The sequence below is a fragment of the Ambystoma mexicanum genome, chromosome 5q (genome assembly GCF_040938575.1).
Source record: "Ambystoma mexicanum isolate Mex_15411 chromosome 5q, UKY_AmexF1_1, whole genome shotgun sequence".
Classification (NCBI taxonomy): Eukaryota; Metazoa; Chordata; class Amphibia; order Caudata; family Ambystomatidae; genus Ambystoma; species Ambystoma mexicanum.
The window spans coordinates 1340967899-1340989885 of NC_090933.1; the positions used below are offsets into that span (position 1 = coordinate 1340967899).

The 21987-nt window shown below is 47.2% G+C and overlaps 1 protein-coding gene across 2 annotated transcripts in view; it reads right to left on the bottom strand.

Annotated features, from left to right (window-relative positions):
• Nucleotides 1–534: 534 nt before the first annotated feature.
• The window catches only part of GRINA (glutamate ionotropic receptor NMDA type subunit associated protein 1), a 431157-nt gene continuing 409704 nt past the window's right edge, over nt 535–21987 (bottom strand). For both annotated transcript variants that reach the window (XM_069621966.1, XM_069621967.1), the window contains exons 6-7: nt 21615–21758; nt 535–4327 (exon numbers count right to left, since the gene is read on the bottom strand). In XM_069621966.1, the coding sequence (XP_069478067.1) occupies nt 4178–4327; nt 21615–21758 (294 nt within the window). In that variant the 3' untranslated portion in view covers nt 535–4177. The remainder of the gene's footprint in view (nt 4328–21614; nt 21759–21987) is intronic.

Consider the following 21987-nt stretch of genomic DNA (forward strand, 5'->3'; position numbering starts at 1 on the left):
GAAGCGTGAAACAAGGGTCATCTGTATATGTTAAGAAACTGTACACTTTCTCCTCGTGTTCTACAGTATTACACCGATTACTAATCTCTATGCAATTATATTGGGTAAATTGGCTCACCTAATAAGTGACAAATACAAATTCAAGGATTGGCAATGAGGAGCATCGTCTTCTTGGAGTCTCAAGCAAATAACTCGTTATTCCGCACACTCCAGGGAACCCGATTGGCCGACACCGGTGAAGTATTCTACTTTGGGCGCCAATTCTGAATTGATGGGGACCATCAGGACACATTTTTGGCAATAGGACCACTTGATCTCTCTGAACTGGACGGTCAAACATGGGACCTGGAAGTACCTCCTCATCAAGTACAATTTGTTGAGCAATCTAGTTCTACCCACCCTTGTGTTGATGTTTCACAGCCTAGGCTATCCTCGTTTGCTCGCTTTCGCTTTTGAAGCCATCTCTGCTATTCCATAGTTTGGTAAATAATTATTTTGCATGTTGTGAACGATAAGACGACACAGGCAAGTCAGTTGCACACATTCAACTTTCTTTATTATTCACAGTTTTTCAGAAGGAGAGCAGGTCAAAGAAATTGCGTGTAGGGTTGGGGTGAACGAGTGAAGGGGCTGGGTTGTAGAAGCAGGAAGGGCGAGCAGGCTCCTCTCAGCATGCAGTGAAAACAAGCACCCGACCACATTCACATTACAGTGCAGCAGCCGCAGCACTGAGGAGGCCCTCCCAAACAGCAGTGCAGAGCAAAGTGCAGTGATAAAGAGAAACGTACAGGGTGTACCAAGCAGCTGAGATGGGGGCCCAGCACCCCATTCTCCACAGAGATTGAATGCTTAGAGACTTCACTCGATCACTTCCCTTGAGCCACTGATGAACCGGCATGCTCCAGGCCACCTCAAAAGTCACCATCCACTTGGATGGCCAACAAGGCCATAAAATGCCCAGAACCTCATCTCCTTCAAACAAGTTTTTAGTGATTCCACTCATCTTGGGGGGGCGGGGGGACATAAGGCAACCTATACTACAGCAACTCCATTGCCTACCATCCGCAGGATGTCAAATATCAGTCCCTCTTATTGATTGCTGCGTCTAAATACAATTTGTTATACGTAAATATCACATTTTTGGATTTATATTCTATAGGTGTCATTTTTCAGTACTGTGGTAAACCCGACAGATACAGTTCCAAGCTCTTGAAGTTCATTCTTGGTACAGCACTGCAAAATTAAACGTACATACACACTGGTGGGTAGAGCAGGACAAGGTGGTTCAACCCAGACACAGGTCATCTCAGACAGAAGCAGAAGAGGGCAAGCAAGTACAACCCCTCCCATGGAGAGGAAAGCAGTCAAATGGGCAAAGATGAGCCAGGAAACCTGTATTGTGGTCAGACCTCCACCACCTTGAAGGTAAGAAGCTGTGAGGAAATATTCAAGACAACATGAAGGGTGAAAAGGTTAGGGCCTAGCATGGACAGTCAAAGGGGCAGCCACAACCTGTTTAATCATCCACACATGAACGTCAGTACTGGCAGCCACCACATCAAGAGGAACAAAAGGGTCCATTAGTTACTCAAACATATGGGGAAAGTCAGGACTTGGTGAACATCCACATCCCTGTGACTGGTCAATACTTGGCACCTACTACCACTGTTGCTGTCCCAAAGGGAACCAACAGTGTCCAGGACTTGTGGTAACATGCAGCGTGAGGGAGGCCAAGTGAACCCGCCACACCCTGATGGAGGCCCCAGATAGTACTTGTCTGCCCCAAAGGCCAACATTCTGCCCAGTTCTGTCTTCAGGGACAATGACAGTGCCATAAGAAATGGGGAACGCGGGACATGGTGAGTTATTGACATCCCTGTGACCCATCAATACGCTGCAGCTACCAAGAAGAATTACATCTTCACTGCATCAGGCAGAACATTCTAGTTACCTACATCACCACCACCACCACCACCACCACCACCACAAAGGTAAGCAACAGGCTTCAGCACTAGTGGTAACCCGCAGAGCAGCAGTGGAAGCAGAGAGAATCTTTCACACCCTGATGGAAGACCCAGCCAGTACTAGTCTGCTGCCAAGGCCAACAATAGTACCCTGGGGACAGTCATGACCTAGCGGTTCATCCACACCCATGGGACCACCAACAAGATTTAATGGTAACATTCTGTCCCACACCCTCACCACCACAAAGAGCAATGGGGACCAGTTCTGTTAGTAACATATGGCGACTTGAGCTTAGTCAAGCCACAACACTGGCTGAAAGAAGGTAGCAAGGTTGAGGAGGGGAATGTTTCTTCCTTCTAACCAATGATCTTTACTCCTCACAAGACGTGGAAACGACTAAGGGGCTCCTGGTGCATTCAATATCGCTCTGTGCACTATTACATTCCAGAAACCTACTGCCATGAGATTACTGGAGACTAGTGTGCCAAGCTGGCGGTTTAAAATTTTTGCATGGGTTGCAGTTCCACAAGTGGCATGTAAACACTAGAGTAGAGTGGGAACAGAGCTGCCTGACTGACGAGTATCCAGGGGGCATTTTAACATAGCCAGAGACGTTTTTACCATTAACTACCCAAGTTCAGTCCTTCTCTTAGCCTCTTCGGCTATGGTGGAAGGGTGAGCAGACTTGCTGGCCTTGAGCATGCAGACATCAGGTTTTCAAGACACCACACCTTTCTCGCTGGCTTTTCAAATTTTCCCCATCAACAAAGAGGCACCTGAATGTCCCAAATTTGAAGGGTGTCCAGCTCATCAGTTACCTCTGACAACATTAAAACAAGCAAATGTTGACTTTTTAAAATTGGATCCAACCACACGTCACGCCATAGAGGTAGCATTTTCCGTCACCGACTAGTGAGCAAGCACAGTAAAAACTTGATCCCTTGCCACCGTCATTGTATTCGTCCATCCCCTTGCATATCATTCAGGACTGCCTGTGAATGCCTCAGTCCCCTTTTGCCAACCGAGACCCCGAATAACATTGGTATGGGTCCCCAAATGTTGGAAAATAGGGACGCAGGTTGATGTGTAGATACCCGAGCCACAGAATGCAGATGGCAGTGTTGCATGATCCCTATGAGGTGGGTCAATCATCTGCAGGTAAACCATCATACAGGTCTGTGCCACTCGGACACAATTATGTGCCTACGCAGTACAGCAAGAAAACATACAAAAGCTGCAGACAATCTACTCAGAAAATATTGTTCTATGAAAACTGGTTAGAAAAATAGTGACTTCCCTAGGTCTTGCCGAAACGAAGCCCAAGAAAACCCTTAACTCACCTACATGGTTTCGAAAGGGGATAGAGTGGACATTCACTAGTAGTCAAGGCCCATATTGCAAACACAAGGGATTTCCCATCCGTCTTGAAGTGAGATGACTCAGAGGCCTTGTTGGCTCTAGGAATGCAAGAGGCCTGGGTCTGAGCAGAGCCGGCATGCGATTCCTCCAGAGTGGGGGTCTTTAGACTCTAGGCTTATAGCAATGTTCTCTGTGTCCGGTCACAAATACAAATACAAAGCTGGTGGAACCCTCCACCAGTCGTAGCTCAGCCCTAAAGCACAGGTAGCTGCGCTCACGGGGTAAGGTTAAGGGGAAAACAAGTGAACATCCAGAGAAACATCATCATATAAAGGATCGCTATGGCTATATACAAAGGTCCAATTATTTACACATAGATATATATTTATATATTTATCCATCAGCACTCATGAATACTATTCCTCGGACACACCCTGTGATGGCTCACATGAGTCAAAGAAGAGTGCAGTGCCATACTGTCATTCACAGCAGCCAGTCTCCTGGCTTAATAGACATTCAGCTTTTCCCCATCTGCCACTCAATCTGGTGATCGTGCCATGATATGAAAAGTTTGTTTGCCAAATTAAGCTATGCACAACCTAGACAAGACGCCTCCTGCATCGAGCAAGAACCTATTTCAAAACACTACACAGGAAGAATTCAAAATAAGGTCCAACAAAGTACAGGTCTACAAAATGTCTAAATGGGAATGGCATGGCCTGACCCAGATGTGCTCACTATCCGGAAAGCAAGACATGCTCACATTCTGGCCCGGAATGATTAGCTAGATCTGTCCAGCGGGGGAGGGGATAAGGAAAGTCTTCTCCGGGTCACCATGCAAAGCTCTCCACTGCTACTCTTTAGCCCTGCCGATGATGGCAAGAATATAAAGGAAAATGTTAATAATGTCTGTGTACAGGTTGAGGGCAGCAAAGACATACTCCTCTGGGCTCAATGACATCTGCTTGTTCCCCAGAATCATTTGAGTGTCGATGGCCAAGAACTGTGGAAAGAAACAACAGAATACGTGGTCAGGGGTTGTCATCAACTTATTAGCAATGCATCATTTTTCCAGTGCTAGAAGTAACAAACAATTCTGGCAACTGCAGTCCTTGTCGATTAATTTAATGAATATATTGGGCACTTCAAGACTTTAAAAGTGCTATCCCAGCCACATAATTTAGTCACCCTACACCAAACCCAACGTTCTATTGTCTGTAAGCACAGTAAGCCACGGCCAGCTGAGCAGTCACAGCCAATCACCAACCATCAAACGGTCCCATCCCTGTCTGCCCAGCCTGCCAGGTGGAGCCCACCCTCAGCCACAAAATGTAGACCGATACCCCATGGTAACCAGGCACAGCCCACCAGACGACAACCTTTCCCAGGAAAGTATTGCAAGGTTTAACACCACCCCAATACCTTTGTATGTTGGAGTGAAGGTGTGTGGCCTTTAGAAGTTACAGTAGGTGTTAGGTCTCAATTATTTACTGGCCTGTGACTTTGCCCCCTGCCTGTGTGGCTGGTCTCTGTAGGCTGCCTAGGAAAGATAGGCGACGGCCTGATTTCCATACAAAGAGAGGAAGGAATGATCGAGGTAGGTGTTTACATTATGGCATGGGCTCATAGTCCCTCAGGTCAGCAGGAGATTGGCATCCCTAATTCACTCAATGCTGTATGGGGTGGTGCATTTCCCAGCTTTTCCTCAGTTCCTTGGGCTGGGTTAGGGTAAGCCTTTTCATGGTTATGTATACCATGGGCACCGCTATGTGCAGGTCACTGACCTTAAAGAGGGTGTGGGGTTTCTGGACACGGGGTTCCCAAGGTTAGAGATCAAAAAGATAATTTGATAAACACCCATTGGGTTACCGAGTGGACTCCACCAGAATGAGTAGGGTCAAGGGCAAAATGGGCATAAAAGGGGCTTTATGAAGGAGGTGGGGCAAAAGAAGATGTGGAAACCAAACGTTGGTGTGTGTATATAGAAGTCACCATGGTACAGGTGAAGAATCACATCTCTATCATACCGTCAAGCAGAGCCAAAACAATCGTAGTCACACATGTAAGGTTTTTAAACGTACAGTTTAGGCAACGTGTCCTTTTAACTACTAGCGAACAGAACTATAATTCATAGACTGAAAAGACTATCTGCTAGAGGCCATTTCTCTGCCAAGAGGCCTTTTTCTGTGTAGCACATGCATGATTGGATTTATAGGTTCAACAACTGGGCTCTCCTTTCCATCTTTCAGTAATACCAAGGCACTACAAATTAGTTGTGTTCATCTGGTCAGAGTAATAAAAACAGACCAAGAATGGAACATGTCAAGTGTTTAAGGCCCTGATTTGTCGATTCAAGAAAGGGAACAATCCGAGAGTAGTAGTGCCTCCTCCAAGGAAACTCTCACCGACATCCTCTTGGTCGTTCCCTCGCCAGACCTATGGACCCTACATATGGTCTCTGTGCTCTCTACTTTCTCTTCTCCCATTAATGGTGGCACCCGGTGGGATGCCCTCCTGGCCTCCTTCCGTTCCTCCAAGGTCATCATTAATGTTTATTCAAATGGGACCGTCCTGGTCCAAGGCCCTCAAGCCAACCTTCACCTCTTTGATAGACGCTTTCCGCACCTCATCAATTTCCTTTCTTCTGCTGCTATCCCCTCCCCCCCCTCCACAGCCTCCTCGCCTCCCCTTGTTGCCTCCTCCTCAGCTACCTTGGCCTCTCATTCCCTCCCTGCCGCCTTCTGGAAGAACTTGACCTCGATGTCCTCTGCATCACCGAGACATGGTTCACGGCCAGCTCTGTCACAAGCTTTGACACTCCTCCCCGATGGCTACAAGATCCTCTCCTCGCCCAGGTCCAACCGCTCCGGAGGGGGTGTAGCCCTGATCTTCCCAGAGTGGATTCCTGCCTCTGTCATTCCTACGCAGGCCTACTCCTCTTTTGAATGCCTCGGCTGCAGGCTCTCTCTCTCTCCTAGCCATTCCCTTACTGTGGCTACTATCTATCGGCTACCTGGTCAGATTTCCTCCTTCCTCTGAGTGGGCGGACCTCTCCTCCTCACTCCTGGCTTCGACCACTCAACTCCTCCTCCTTGGAGACTTCAACATCCACCTGGATGCCTCCTGTACTCCCTCTGCACTCTTTCGCGACCTCTGCAACTCTCACTCACTATTCTCCCCTCTGGCCCGACTCACTCTGCAGGGCACACTCTCGATGTTTTGATCTCCTCAGACCTTCCCCTTTCTGTCCCTCTCCCCACTCCTGGAGTGATCACTTCCTCCTTTCCTCCAAGCTCACCCTCTCTACCCTTCAGGCCAAGCCACTTCCATCACTGCCACCCACCTTCTCGGTCATCCAACCCATAAAGCGCGTATCAGTTGAGGCTTTTGCTGCCACTTTCTTACCCCCCCACCCCCTGCTCCCTCTTTGGCGGACTCTCATCCCGACACAGCCCCCTCCACGCTCCACTCTGCTATATCAGATACTCTTGATATCCTTGCCCATGTCATGAGGATCCGCATGAAGTCCAAAGCCAAGTGCAACTCCTGGCACGACTCAACTCGTCACCCTAAAACGCAAGTGCAGTGTGGCCAAAAGGACATGGTGTGCTGCCTGCTCCAAAGGTAGTACCGGCTCTCTGTCCTCACCAAGAAGAGAGCTCATATCCAAGCCCGCGTCTCGGCGGCATCTAACAACTCGGCTGAACTCTTTAAAATCTGCAAGGAACTGGCCAATCCTGCTGCAGTCTCTACCTCTCCTGTTCCTTCCCAGGCCCTCTGCACGGCACTGGCTTCTCACTTCATCTCTAAAACTCAGGACATCCTGTCCTCACTTTCCTCCACTCCCCTTCCTCCCTATACTGCCTGTTCTTTCTCTTCTGCAGCCACCTCGCCTCCCTCCTCCGCCTTTCCCCTGTTCTCCGCTGACAAGGTTTCTAGACAAAACAAAGGGGGGTCTGGGAATCTCTCTACCAGCACGAACACAGCCCAATAACCTGTTCTTGGGTGAATAACCCCTGGGAGAGACTCTACCAAGTCTTTAGCTCACTGTCCCTTTCACAGAGAAGAAATGTCCCTGCATATCAGCCTTTGTCCTGCCCAGGGGCAGTCCATCGCCGAAATGCTAGGCAATTCTCCTCTGAACAAGAGTACCATCAGTAACCCCATACACGCGTTTCAGCCTTGTTGGGCATCATCAGTGAGGTGAAACTGTTGCCTCTCTAAGAACAGGTTATTGGGCTGTGTTCGTGCTGGTAGAGAGATTCCCAGACAAGTCAGATCTATGAAAGTCTCGTCAAAACAGGTACACCGCTGCTCCTCCGAAACCATCAAGGACCACATTGACACCCTTGCTCCTGCCCTGGCTGACTTCTGCAACCACTCCTTCGCCACTGGAGTCTTCCCATCCCCCCTGAAGCACTCCCTTGTGCACCCTCTTCTTAAGAAACCCTCTGCTGATCCTCCTGCCCGGCTAACTACCGCCCAATCTCCATCACTCCCTTCCTGGGCAAGCTCCTGTAGAAACTGGCCATCTCCAGCTTAATCTCCACTCTGAATCTGTTGGTTGTCTTCCTGGCTTCAGAGCTGCCAGAAGCACGGAAACTGCTCTCCTGAACATCCGTGAAGACCTGCTCTCCAACCTTGACTCTAACACCCCGTGTCCCCATCTTGCTTGATCTCTCTTCTGCCTTTGACATGGTCAACCATGCTATCCTGCTTAATTGTCTCTGTGATAACCTAGGTATCACCTATCAGGCCCTGGCGTGGCCGACTTCCTTCCTCTCTGGCCCACCCTCCCAGGTCCAACTTGGGTCCTTCCTCTCTGCTATCTTTTTCCCTACCTGTGGTGTCCCCCCGGGGTCTAACCTCTCTCCCTGACTGTTCAACCAATACCTGGCAGTCCTTGCCCACTGCATTGCCAATCTCTGCCCCAACCTTCAGTGCTATGCGGATGACACTCAGCTCATTTTCAGGCTACCTTCGGCCACCTCTTCTCCGTCCCACATCTCTGACTGTCTGCTATCCAGGAGTGGTGTGCCACCAATGACCTCTGCCATAATGCCAGTAAAACTGAGATTCTCCTCATCGGCGCACCCACTCCCTTCTTTCCTGTAGCGCTCTAGCCGGCCTCTCTTGGCCCTCTTCCTGCTGCCACCTGCAAGGCTAAAAGCCTGGGGGTCATCTTCGACTCCACACTCTTTCTCTCCTCACATCTCCAATGTCTCCAAGTAGTCACACTACCAGCTGCACCTCCTCAGATGTATTCTTCCCTTCCTCTTCTTCCCCTAGACCCTAGACTCTGTCTCCAGAGCTTTAGTTCTCTTTAGGCTGGACTATTGCAACAGCCTCTTTCTAAATCTTCCTGCCTCTACTCTATGCCCTCTGCAACTCATCCAGAACAGGACTGCCAGACTTGTCCTTGGCCTCAAGCCCAGGGATTGTATCTCTCCAGGACTGAAATCTCTGCACTGGCTCCCAGTGGCTGTGAGGATTAAGTTCAAAACCCTCTGCATCGTCCACAATGCCTTCTGGGGCCTTCAACTCTCTCTTCCTAAATATCTTTCCTCCCGAGCTCCTCGCACATCCGCCTCCAACTCCCTCGGGGTCAGTCGCTTGTCCAAGCAACAAGTTGGTGGTAGATCTCTCTTCGGCTGGGGCCTCCCTCTAGAACAGCCTCCCTGAAATTTGAGGAGAACCATCTTCGGTTCCGGAAGCACCTTAAACCTTCCTTTTTGCTTCTTCCTTCTCTCCCCCTTTCCCCTGCTGAAGCCCTGGCTGATACTGAGACTGCACTGGTTACCTGGCCACCCATTCGATCTCAGGCCCAAGCCCTGGCAGCTGCACGCCTGCTCTGCCTCCCCCTGGCATCCCATGCACCGGAGGACTGTTTCTGTATCCCTACATTCCCCCCACCAGCACTTATGTCTGCACTCACCCTGCACTTGCCACCAGCTAGCAATTCTTTTATTTATCTTGTTATTTTATTATCTCATGTACTGCACCCCCACCCCCCTCTGTTCCCCCTCCCTTGCCTCGCTGCCCCTGAAACACTTGTATATAGGCACGTTATAAATGCCATAGCATATCATTTGAGGGCAAAAAGGATAGAAAGAGGCACAATTCAAATTGGGGTGCAGCCTCTAACCAGCACCACAGTCGGCAAACCATCTCCCAACACCACAGTCGGGAAGCCATCCCCTGCATCACAGTCGGCAAACCACCCCCCCCCCCCGCATCACAGTCAGCAAAGCATCCCCCCAACACGACAGTCAGGAAGCCACTCCTCCCCCAACACCACAGTCGGGAAGCCACCCACCCAACACCACAGTCAGCAAACCATCCCCCCCGCATCACAGTCGGGAAGCCACCCCTCCCCCAACACCACAGTCGGGAAGCCACCCCTCCCCCAACACCACAGTCGGGAAGCCACCCCTCCCCCAACACCACAGTCGGGAAGCCACCCCTCCCCCAACACCACAGTCGGGAAGCCACCCCTCCCCCAACACCACAGTCGGGAAGCCACCCCTCCCCCAACACCACAGTCGGGAAGCCACCCCTCCCCCAACACCACAGTCGGGAAGCCATTCCCCAACACCACAGTCGGGAAGCCATTCCCCAACACCACAGTCGGGAAGCCATTCCCCAACACCGTCGTCGGCAAACCATGCACCAACACCACCGTCGGCACACCATCCCCCAACATCACCATCGGCACACCATCCCCCATCATCGGCAAACCATACCACAACATCATCTTCGGCAAACCATACCCCAACATCACCTTCGGCAAACCATTTGATTTGTTTCTGCCCTTTAGACGGAACACATTTACCATAGAAGTATTGTTGCAGCACGTGTGGTTCAGATTAATATGCCATACATGGTCCACCATCTAGTACTTGGTCTCGAGTATTATGCTTTTTTCTAGTTTGCAACTCGATTTGTTACAATAAATACATGATGAATAGTGAATCGAGGACATGTTGAAAGTGGCCAGATTTGAAGGAAAAATGTTCAAATGGCTAAGAAATTAAGTTTAGTATGTAGAGATTTGGGGTGAATTAATGGAACATTATGGTTAAAGACAAAGCCTTATTTGAACGTTTATTGAATATCATATTGTATTTTGTTTGTATCCCCTTGTGCAGGCATATGTTTATGTCTGGTGAGTGTTTTGTCTTGTCCCCCTTAAGTTATTAGGGATATTGGGGTAAACCACATGTCCAGCCTGGCACAGCTCTTATGAGAACAAGAATAAAATGTGAAATCCCAAACATTGAGACGTAGCAGAGCCCTCCAAAGGTCTATGAATGGCGGCCACTCTGAGGTAAGCTGGGGCTTTTGGCATCCTTGTACCAGTTGGCTTCCGGCCTACTTTCTGTGAAATAACTGCATTAAAATTCCCACCTCTTCGTGTGATTCAAAAAAACAATTCTGCAAATTTATCAAACATCAAATCCCAGTTTGTCTTCCAAGGGCCCAAAAACAATAATCAAGGTTACATCGTCATTACCGAAAATGCCCTTATGCACAAGACGCACCCTTCTATGCCCGATAGGTTTTCCTTACAAGAAAACTATACATGCCTTCTATCTATATGGAAACACTGCTCTGGTTATTATTGTATGGGTCGTGAAACCTACGTCTCCCCCACCCCGTGCAGTTTGTTCGATTCCATCAAATATAAGTGGGACTGCAGAGGTAGGTTAATGTTTCTATTTTGTTGGATCTTTACTCATCTTATAGGATCCCCTTCACACAGCCACACCTCGGCAAACAACTGAAATATAGCTCCCCTAAGGAATCACGATAGCAGGTTTGAAATCCTCCATATCAATTATACAGTGAGGACCAAAACCTTTCCATAATCCATGCACAAACTATGCTATACCATACCCAGAAAACCTACCCCGATAGTGCACTAGCCTGATAGTGTGGACCATGGGATCCTATGGAATATAATATAAAGCTCAATGGGAGTATTACAAATTAGAACACCTTAATGGTCGAGTACTGTAGAACAGAGTGCAAGACGATAGCCTCCTCCGGCCTGGTTCCTTCACACATGGGAGGACAGTCATGCTGCATAACAAATGGTATGACATTTTGCTGGAGGAGATAGCCCAAGCACCATTAAACGTCAGAAACGTTCCAGGGAGATTTGCAAGAAACTGTTCGGCTCAGTACACCGGGCAAGTCATTCAGTGTTGAGTCTGCAGGAAATGGTCTGTTGAGTTGATCATCATCTATTGCTTCTTTCGCCGATTGCTCATCCACGCGTGGAGTGTTGTCAAGATCAACGTTTAGTTTTTGTGTCTGTTGCTCTAGCAAGTTTTTTTTAACCCCTTTCCTGGAAGTTTTGTGGGACATACTGCATTTATATTCCAATGTGAGTGTGCTGACTGACCTGGCATTCTCTATGCCCTATTAGATGTAGAAGTTGCTGCTTCCTGCTTCTCTGTGGGAATTGTATCTTGCGTTAGGACTTCCTTCTGGTGCACGACTTGCCAGGAGTCTTCCTCAAACTCAAACTGGGCCAGCTATCTTCAAACTGGAGGTTAATGACAGTCAGACATTAAAATAAATATTGAAGAAAGCATCCCATCAGCTCATGGAAGACACCATTACACTCTCTGCACCATATACCGTGGAGAACACTCAACCGCAAAGTAAATAAAGAGCAAAATATGAATTCCATGTTTCCATATTGCATCCGTTCTGTATGCTTTAAGGACTTTCTCTTTGTGTTGGAAGTTGAGACAATTATTCTCGGTCTCATTCCTTTGGACGGTGTTGGTTTGGGGGCTTGGTATCCTCTCTTGATGGTTTGTGAACCTGTGTCAACAATCCCCAATCAGTAGACCAGCAACATGGAGAAGGAATACTTGAATCAGCCATCAATCCCCATGCCGGACCTCCGCCAGCAGAGAGGTCTCCTCTCCCCTTATGGCATGCCTAAAGTTGGCAGCAACCGCTGGAGAGTCAGGGGAAAGGCACCTCACTACAGTCCCTTCCATTCATCCACTAGCAATGACTCTTCTCAGCAGACTTACTTAAGTTTGGAGTTGGCTCTCACACTGGGCACAGGGAATTGGAGCACAGATGGAGGTAATGGTATGTGATCGGAAGTGAGAAGTGTTGCCAGTCAACCTTCACATCACAGCAGCATTTACTGCCCAGAGGGACTCCATGACAGGGGTCACTTGGAATGGATTCCCACCCCACAGCCCCTAGTTAAACATGCCACTTATCCACCAGGCACTCAATGACATAATTACAACACACTACCCAGGTAATGGGTCCAGAGACCAGGCAACCACCTTCTCAGAGGAGTGCCCATCTTTGTCCGCCACCAAGCAACACTCCATATTTTACTTTGAAACTTGAGATTTTGTACTAGACATCAGCATGGGCAGTTCAGTAGAGTAGAGTAGCCAACACCCCCTGAGGGGACAAAGCCAGGGTACGCTGGCAGAGGACTGGACCACAAGGTCCAATGGTAGGATTTAAGAAGAGATCAAGGAATCGTGTAAAGCTAATTAGCCATGCACCGGTGAGATCAATCCAAAACGTACTATTACCATGGCACCCACGGCGACCACTGCCTTACTCAATCTAGGAGCTGGATCCACCAAGCATGTTACCCTTTACCATGCCTGGTTATGGCTTTTACCAGCCCTTACCGCAGCAAACAGGCGACTGATTGAACCTTGTGTTACAGATCAGGGCATCATTGCGGTCAGGCCGGTTTGGTTCTGTCTGGGAGTGGTTTGCAGGCTTTGCATGCTTCACTCATGTTATAATCCCATTGCTTTATCAGAGTGTTCACTTCAATGATGTTCGCTCTGGCTTTGAGAAACAGTCCGATTTCCTCCAAGTTTTTGTTCAAATGAGGCTACATCGATTGCCAGGATAAAATATCTCCAGGTGTGGCAGCTATCGTGTAGTGGTCAATGGCACTGGGTTTGTTTACTTTCTGATCATCCCATCCCATATTACTGCAGTTGGAAGAATGATTTTGACCTTGTGTTATTCTGTGAGGACACCATTCAGACATTTACATTAAGTGATTTAATGTAATGCCACAGCGGCTAACTCGGATAACTATGGCAACCACAGGCCTCACTGGTTGTCGACATAGTATTTGTGGAGGACATGGTCGTCCATTAGTTCTGTCTGAAAAGCAGAATGCTCTAGTGGTACAGCTTTACTCTCCAACACACTGATGTGCAGTAGGTAATGTCGACACACCTGATGTAATTAATATCCTACATCTATACAATGTTAACAGGCAAGACTTTACCACATGACAGGAAATCTATTGGAGCGACTTTACGAAGTCTGGGACACTTCAGAGGAATTTAAAAATGCAAATGTATTAAACAATCATTAAAAAACTTGATACTTGTTAAATGTGAACAATATTGTAAAAATGTTTCCAATTGCATCTTAGTAATTAAAAGTCCACATGACCATTAATACATTAAAAACACCTATCATGCATTTTCCCAAATTACAAAAAAATCTCAGCACTCGATAAGCAATTACACCCGATCTGGAAAGCCGGATCGGGTCTTACCATTTTGAACATACTTGGTGCTTATCTATCCCAAATAGGCCCACTTTGAATGGATAATGAATCAGGTCCTCATGAAAGTGTAGACATTGTCTGTGGTGTGAATGCATTGAAATATGAAAATAAGCATCCTTGATATCAATTGTAGCCATGTGATCTTACTCCTATAGCAAACTAACTTCAAAAACCCATCCAAGACTTGTGTTTTTTCAAACTATGTTACTGGACATCAGTGTAGAAGAACAACTTACTTACCCCTGGTAACGTTCTTTCGATTGGATGTCCCTTCCACGTATTCCTCATCTTGTAATATTCTCTCCAGCTTTGCTGCTTTGGAATTTTTTTTCTCTCGACAAAGGGCACTGTATGCGTTGTCGTCATGTCGATGTCCCTCGAGGGCCTCCGTCGAGCGTCGACGTCATAGTCAGTATAAATAGCACATGCATCGTCCATTGGCTTCAGTTCCGTTTTTCTTTTCGCCTTTTTCTAGTAATTAACCAGGCATACCCAAGACCGTAGACCCTCGGAAAGCGCAGAGTGTAATACAGGTACATTGTAGGGCAGGGTAGGCTGGGTGGGGCGATGAGGAATACGTGGGAGGAACATCCAGTCGAAAGAACGTTACCAGGGGGTTTGTGCTTCAAATGGATTGTGTCCTCCCACTTATTCCTCATCTTGTGATAGACTCCCAAAGCAGTAGCAATTTGGAGGTGGGAGAATCAATCAATTTAATCATGGACCGAATGGAGGACGGCCTTAGCAAAAAGTCCTCCCCGACTGGAGGAAGAATCCAGGCAGTAGTGTTTGACAAATGAGTGAATGGACGGCCAAGTGGCCGCTGAACAGATGCCATTTATTGGGACACCCCTTTGAAGAGCTGCAGAGGTTACCATGCCCCTTGTGGAATGAGCCCTTAGGCCTTCCGGTGGGTCCTTACCCGCAAGGCTATAACATTCCCCAATAGCCAGTATAATCCACCTAGATCATGTTTATTTGGTCACTGCCAGGCCCAATTTGGGTCCAGTATACCCAATAAAAAGTTGATCATCCTGTCAGAATTTAACCATTCTTGAAATGTGAAAGCCTAGAGCCCTTTTCGGGTCTAATCTATGTAGTCTCTCCCCTTCTTTACCTGAATGAGGAGGATAGAAATTTGGTAGCGTTATCTTCTGTGACAAATGGAAGAAAAGATGGTTTTACCCTGAGGATTACTTTATCTTTATAGAAAGTAGTATGAGGAGGCTTGCAAGAAAGAGCCTGCAACTCACTTACCCTGCTGGCTGATGTTATTGCGATATGTAGGACTGTTTTCAATGTTAGGAGCCTTAAAGGACATGAATGTAAATGCTTGAATGGGAAACATGTCAGGAATTTTAATACAAGGTTTAGGTCCCAACAGGTACATTAAATGAAACTGGAGGGTATACATTAGCAAGTCCCTTTAGAAATTGTATGATCAAGGGGATTTTAAAATAGGAATCCTCTTCTGAGGAGCGCCACAAAATGGAAAGCGCTGCCAGGTATCCCTTTATGGTTCCAATCTGGAGCCCCAAATTGGCTAAATGCAATAGGAAAGAAAGCATCATAGGTGTGCCACATTGGAATTTGCTACACATTCTTATCCCTGCGCCAGTTGCTGAATTAATTCCAACGGCACCGGTACAAAGATTTGGTTGCAGGCTGGAAGATGCTGGGCACAAAGTTTCCAAGACTGCTCCAATGAATAGGAGTCTTTAGAATGGTATCACATGGGACTTCTTGTAATTGAGTGAAAAGCCCAGTTTGCGAAGGGAGTGGCAGGTGATACTGAGATGTTTCTGGGCTTGCTCTGGTGAACAAGCCCTGATCAGCCAATCTTCCAGATAGGGGAAGACGTGAATCCCCCCTCTACTGAGATTCCCTGCCACCACAGCCATCAAATTGGTGAAAAAAAGCTGCCAATAGCGAACCTTAGTTACTTTCTGTGCTTGAGATGAATTGGCACATGAAATTAAGCATCCTCAAGGTCCAATGATACCAACCAGTCTTGGAGTTGGTGAGCCTGAAGGATCTGAGAAAGGGTCACCATCTTCAACTTTCCCTGCCCGAGGAACTTGTTCAAGTGTCTTAGGTCCAAGATGGGTTTCAATCCTCCGTCCTTCTTGGGAATCAGAAAATAAGGGGAATACCAACCCTTGTTCCTTTCCGCTACAGGTGAATGTTCTATTACACATTTCTCTAAGAGGGTCAAAATTTTCTGCACAAAGAGCAGATCCGGAATTTTGGCAGAGTTGTATTCCGGAGGGTGATCTTGAGGCCTCTTTTGAAAGGGAAGGCAGTAACCAAGGGCTACCGTTTGCAGTGCTCAAGCGTCTGAAGTAATGCCCTTGCATTCGTCCAGATGCTTTGAAATTCTGCTTTCCACCGGGGTTTTGTGAGTCAGACCTCAGATTGGCTTAGAGGTGGCTGCAGCAGCGGCTGAGGGTACAGTTGCTGCTGCTGGGGCTGATTTAGGACCCCTTCCTCATCCAACACGAGGCACTCTTCTTTTCCCCCTTTATCCGGCCTGTCCTCTTCCTCTATCAATTGAGCAATAGAAACAAAAAGAACTACCCCTCTAGGAAGATGAGCCTGAATAGGGTTGTTGAGGTTGTCAAATAGAAGCGCTAAGGGAATTAGCCGCCGCCTTGGATGTCTGCAGCTTCTCCAAACTTTCATCTGCCTTGCTGCGTACAACCTCAAGCCGTCAAAGGGCATGTTGAGAAGTCTAGCCTGCAGGTCCGGTGCAAACCCAGACTTTCTCAACCACACAAATCTGCATAGTACGGTGCTAGCAGCCATGGATCTGCTGATGCAGTCAGCAGTATCCAAACCTGACTGGGGACATTCTCACATTGCCTTCTTACCATCCTTAACTATAGCCAGGAATCCATCTCTTTCTTTGCCTTCCGGAATGTGATCAGCCAGCATGGCAACACAGTCCCACAAGGTATAAGTGAATCTGGAAATAGTACAAGTGTCATTGGTCGATTTCAAGGCCATGCTGCCTGCCGTGAAAACCTTACTTGCCCAGCCATCTACTCTCTTGTCATCTCTATCTGTGGGGAGAGGGGGGGATAGCGGAAAAGCTGATTGCCTGGATGATGTGGCAGCCTGAACTACCAAACTCTCAGGTGTGGGCTGCTTGATTAGTTATTCTGGATCAGTGCTGGAAGGCCTATACTTCCTTGCGAAGTTTCTATTAACTGCAGGTCCAGATTCTGGGGCCTCCCAATACGCAGTGACTTTCCTCAGAAGGGCATAATTGGGTCCTTCTGAGGGCCCTGGTCCAGGATGTCAGTCATGTCGTCCTGTTCATAGGTAGAAGAAGCTCTGCTCCAACCCATGTACTCCGTGACTCTAGTCATGATTTTCCTATAGGACGAATCCGCATGCTCAGAAGGGTTAGGCCAGCCAAATTCCAGTTCAGGCGAGGTGTCAAGACCACTAGCCGACTGGAGAGAATCATAAAGGTCTCTCATTTTAGACTCTTCAGAAATGAGCTCTTCTGGCACATTGTTACCCAGAAGAAGGGGAACCTTCTTCAGATGGCTGTTCCTCCTCATAAACTGAAGACAGACTTAAAGTCCTTTTTTGGAACAGGTCTGTAAACCTTGTCAACTATGCCCAAAGGCCTCGACAAAGTCAAAGTGGCCTTCGATGGTGTCGAAGACGGCTTCGAAAAAGGTGCCGGTTTATTCGGCACTGCCTATGACTTTGGCGTTGAGATGTCCAACTCAGATGGAGTTGACAAAGTTGTCGAGTTCAACGCTTTGTATTTGTTCAGTGGTACCGAGGAAGGACTCGGTTCCCGAGTCGATACTCTCGACGACTTGTCAGGTTGAGACCTTGGCCGGCTTCATGCTCGGCTTCGAAGTAGTAGCCTTCGACTTCCCTTTGTCGTTCGAAGGAGCGACCAGGGCATGGCTCTTATGCGATTCTTTCGAGGGGGTTGAGGCCGCATTCTTGAAAATACGCATCATCTCTGATCTAAATGCATCCCACTTCATTGGGGAATCGGATTTTGTGGGGCATCTGATTACCGCAGTAGAGGAATCAGATGATGAAGAGGGAGACCTATGGACGTCTCTTCTTCACCTTCTTTGAGGAAGAAGTCTGCCTCGAACAACTCCACGATCGGGACCTCTTTGATTTTTTGCACCGAGAGGAGTCTCTAGACTCGCCAGACTTTTTCCTCTCTCTTCGAAGAGGACTTCGAAACCACCCTCTCCCACTGCCAGTTTACCTCTGCGCTCCGAGAGCTTTCTCTGTCATGGCCAGACAGGACCCACAGTCGTCGTGACGGTGCCCGGAGTCCAGACGCCACAGGCAGACGTGGTGAGGATCCGTAATAGACATTTTCGATCCGCAGTCGTGGCATTTTTTAAAACCAGACTTTTGGTGCAAAAAACAAACGCGCTGATAATAACTCAAAGCGTAAGCTCGGAAAAACAGAACGGAAGCCAACGGCGCTGCATGCGCTATTTATACAAACGAGGACGTAGACGTAGGTTCCAAGGGAGATCGACACGACAACATCGCATACAGGCCCTCTGTTGAGAAGCAGCAAAGCTGGAGAGATATAATATCACAAGATGAGGAATACGTGGGCGGACACAATCCATTCAAAAGGGTTGTACACTTCATTTTATTCCATTGGAATGAGGAATTATGTGGAATAAAGGCCTGGATTTCTTTCACCTCTTAGGACTTTTTAACAGGAAAATGACCTGCTACAGAGGTTGACTTGGAATATGTGAAGAGATGTTTTCTAGCCTTTGTTACATGTGGCCAGGTTTTGACAGATTACCCTTTTGTACTGGAACTATAACCCATTGGTCTGTTGTAACTTCGTCCAAATGATGTTATCTTACCTTCTAGTGTGTGGGCTGAGGGAGCTCGGGAGTGGATGGGTACTGCTTTGGTACCTCTTTCTTTTATCTGTAAGACTAATATTTTAGCTCCTTTGAGTGATGCTGCCATGGTGATGATTGGCTCTGAAAAGACTAGATATCCTGGGGAATGCTTTAAGAGGCCTATGTCCACCTTGTTTAAGGGAGTCCCTCTTCGGTACAAAAGGTCTAGATGGAAATGAGGCAATCGGCCCTGCAGTTTCATTCTTCTTTCTGATATTGCCAAACATGTTTTCCATTTGTTTTCCAAAAATCATTTGTATATTAAATGTGAATAACTTACGCCAATCCGACTACTCTTAGCGACTACTCTTAGCCATGGAGGTCGCTTGATCACAGGTCCTAATTTCGGCTGGACTTGTCTCGATCATTGTATTGGAGATCAGCCCTTTCTGTGTAATGGCTAGTGCTTGCGCTCAAACTTCTTCTGGGCAACCTTAAGTAAACTGTGCCATCGCATCCATTTGCTCCCATCATTTCTAGCTAATAATGTACTTGTATTGGTGAATCCGATATTAAAAGTTGCCGATGCTATCCTACCACCTACAGCACTTAAGCGTGTGTGCTCCTTGTCGGGTGGTCCATTTGATGTGGAAGCAGGAAGGTTTCACCTCATTTGTGCTGTAGTCACAACCATGGATTCGAGCACAGTAGGATCCCTGCCTATGGAATGATCCTGTGAAGGTGGCTGTCACTTCCCAATGCGATTAACCATTTGGTAACCTGTAGCATATAATATTATAACATTTACTATTAAAACATAATATTTAATTTCATAGTCATTGGAGGGAAGAGGATACTGGTTGTCCCTTACAACAGGTAAATTTAGTATGGAATCACCCCATACAATCTGCTGTTCATGCTGTACATTTTCCTCATCTTCTGGAAAATATTCTTCCTCCCCTACATGTTCTGTTTCCACAGAATGATTTGGCACGTTATAATTGGAATAGTTTTTTTTTTTATAACGCGCTTAATACCGAAGAGGTTTCTTCTTGGGTATTTTAAATGGGATTATCAGTGGCTCTGGCTGGTGTCTTGGTTCTTTTGCTCATGCGTCACATATTACAATCTTACTGAGGGTATGCAGAGCTTCTTGAAAAGCAAGTAAGTCAGCATCTTGTGTGATCGTCTCTCCCTTCTTGTGTTTTGATGAACGCTTCAATGTGGAGGTCAAAGTCTAATGCAAACGTCCTCTGTTCAATGCATTCCTCATACACTTCCTGTACATTTGTGTGCAAAGTTTCTGGTGCTAAAAGCCTTCTCCTTTCAACTTGGTTTTGGCATCTGGCTGTGGAATTTCTATTTCAGTGCTATGTGGCTTCCACGCGTCACTAACTACCTTTTCGTCACCATGTCTAGCTAATGGGCTCTTTTTCTGAGTTTGTAAGGTTTGGTGCTGAAGCCACTGAAGGGAGCTGAATGATCTGGCAAAGTCCTGATTTTTGCAGTTGAGAGAACCAGGGTGTGGCCTTGGTTTTCCCTACTTATGTCATCTGGCATGGGGCGTTTGTGCATCCCATGCATCTTTCCCTTGGGTGATTATATATACTCTTATAATCTGATGAGGTGCGCTTTTCATGAGCTGTGTAGGAGATGTATTGCCCGGGCCCCCCCCACCCCCCGGTTTTATTTTTTTTCAAGACTCTGCATTGACTAGTTTCCCGCTACTCCATCTCTAGTTCAGACTGGTGAGAACAAGGAGTGGAGTTTCCTTTTAGCCTACATTTTCTCTAGCTCAGTGGCATCTTCCAGAAGCCAAAACTGTCACTACCGGTTTCCTTGGTATACAATGCTGATCACCTTTACTTTTTACTCGTCAGTGCCTTTGGCCCAAACCACTTTCAGGGCAGACACAGACACACCCAGACACACACACAGGAACCTCTGGTTGCAAAACTTAAATGAGGTTTCGTCCATTACCGTGAACACAAAGGAGAATTCAAATGTTCAAAAATTAATGTGCTCATTATGTACGATCTGCCAAGTCCACAGCGGGAAAATGTCTTCAAAGCCGGTCTCTGCCTCGATACTGTCCCAGTGCAGTGTTCCAAAGCCATTTCTTCCCAATGTTTCTTTACTGCAACTCCACTCCATGGCTGAGTGGACGGTGGGGGAAAACATCTGACGAGGTGGTCTACTTTTAGGAATGTTGTGGGAAGTAGATGTCATACCTGATCCTCCAATTCCTAGCACAACATTTCAAGTAACCAGAGTGAAATGCATCAGATCAGTCACTAGATGGTATATCCAGCAAGCATATGCAAAACGAATCCACACGTTGCAAAAATGTCAATTCACCCGCACCATTGTCAAACAATTGCCACAAACCAACAACCGCGGCAGCCATTGCAAAGTACCAGTATCAAGTCACTCCCAAGAACCACTCACAGCAAGCCTTTCGCATTAAGCCCCTCAGGTAACTGTTCAGAAGAGACAGCGTCAGTCAAACCATTCCTAAATACCGTTGTGAGAGAATCATTCCCTTTACTAACAGAGATGCTTAGCCAAACCGCCCCAATAGTTTCAATCCACTTTTGAAGATTAACATGAGGGCCTTCCATAGACAATCGCAATTGTCGATTAGAATAGGTCTTCCTACATTTCGATGACTTGGAAACCAGTATTGGCACAACGTCAGCAAATCATGCTGTCTAACAGAGTTTGGGAAAACATTTTATGTCCTGCCCATCAGCGCTCTCTGAAGCTCCCCAAGAACTGCTACCTTTCTATCAGTGCCCCCTTTCCTAAGCCTCGAGGAACGCTCTCAGGCATATACTCACGCAGGTGAAGAGCAGGGCCCCCAACGAAGCATACACAATGTGCAGGATCTTGTTTCTGATGAAGATGCAGAGGATGGAGAAGACCAAGAGGACGATCATGCAGACCATCATCACACCCATGCAAGAGGTGAAGTCATACTTTGTCTGAGGAAAAAAAAACAATCATGTTATCATCGAGAGGCCATCTACATCCTCCTGGCAGAATACTGAACACATGACTAACGTAACATTGCAGAATTTCCCCCACACGCCAGTATTAATGGCATCCCAAGTACAGAATGGATTCTCTATGGTCTTTCAGTGGGATTTCACATCATAAAAGCATGGTGACTCCCAAACCTGAGTCACTTCCAAGTTCCAGTGAATTATCTGA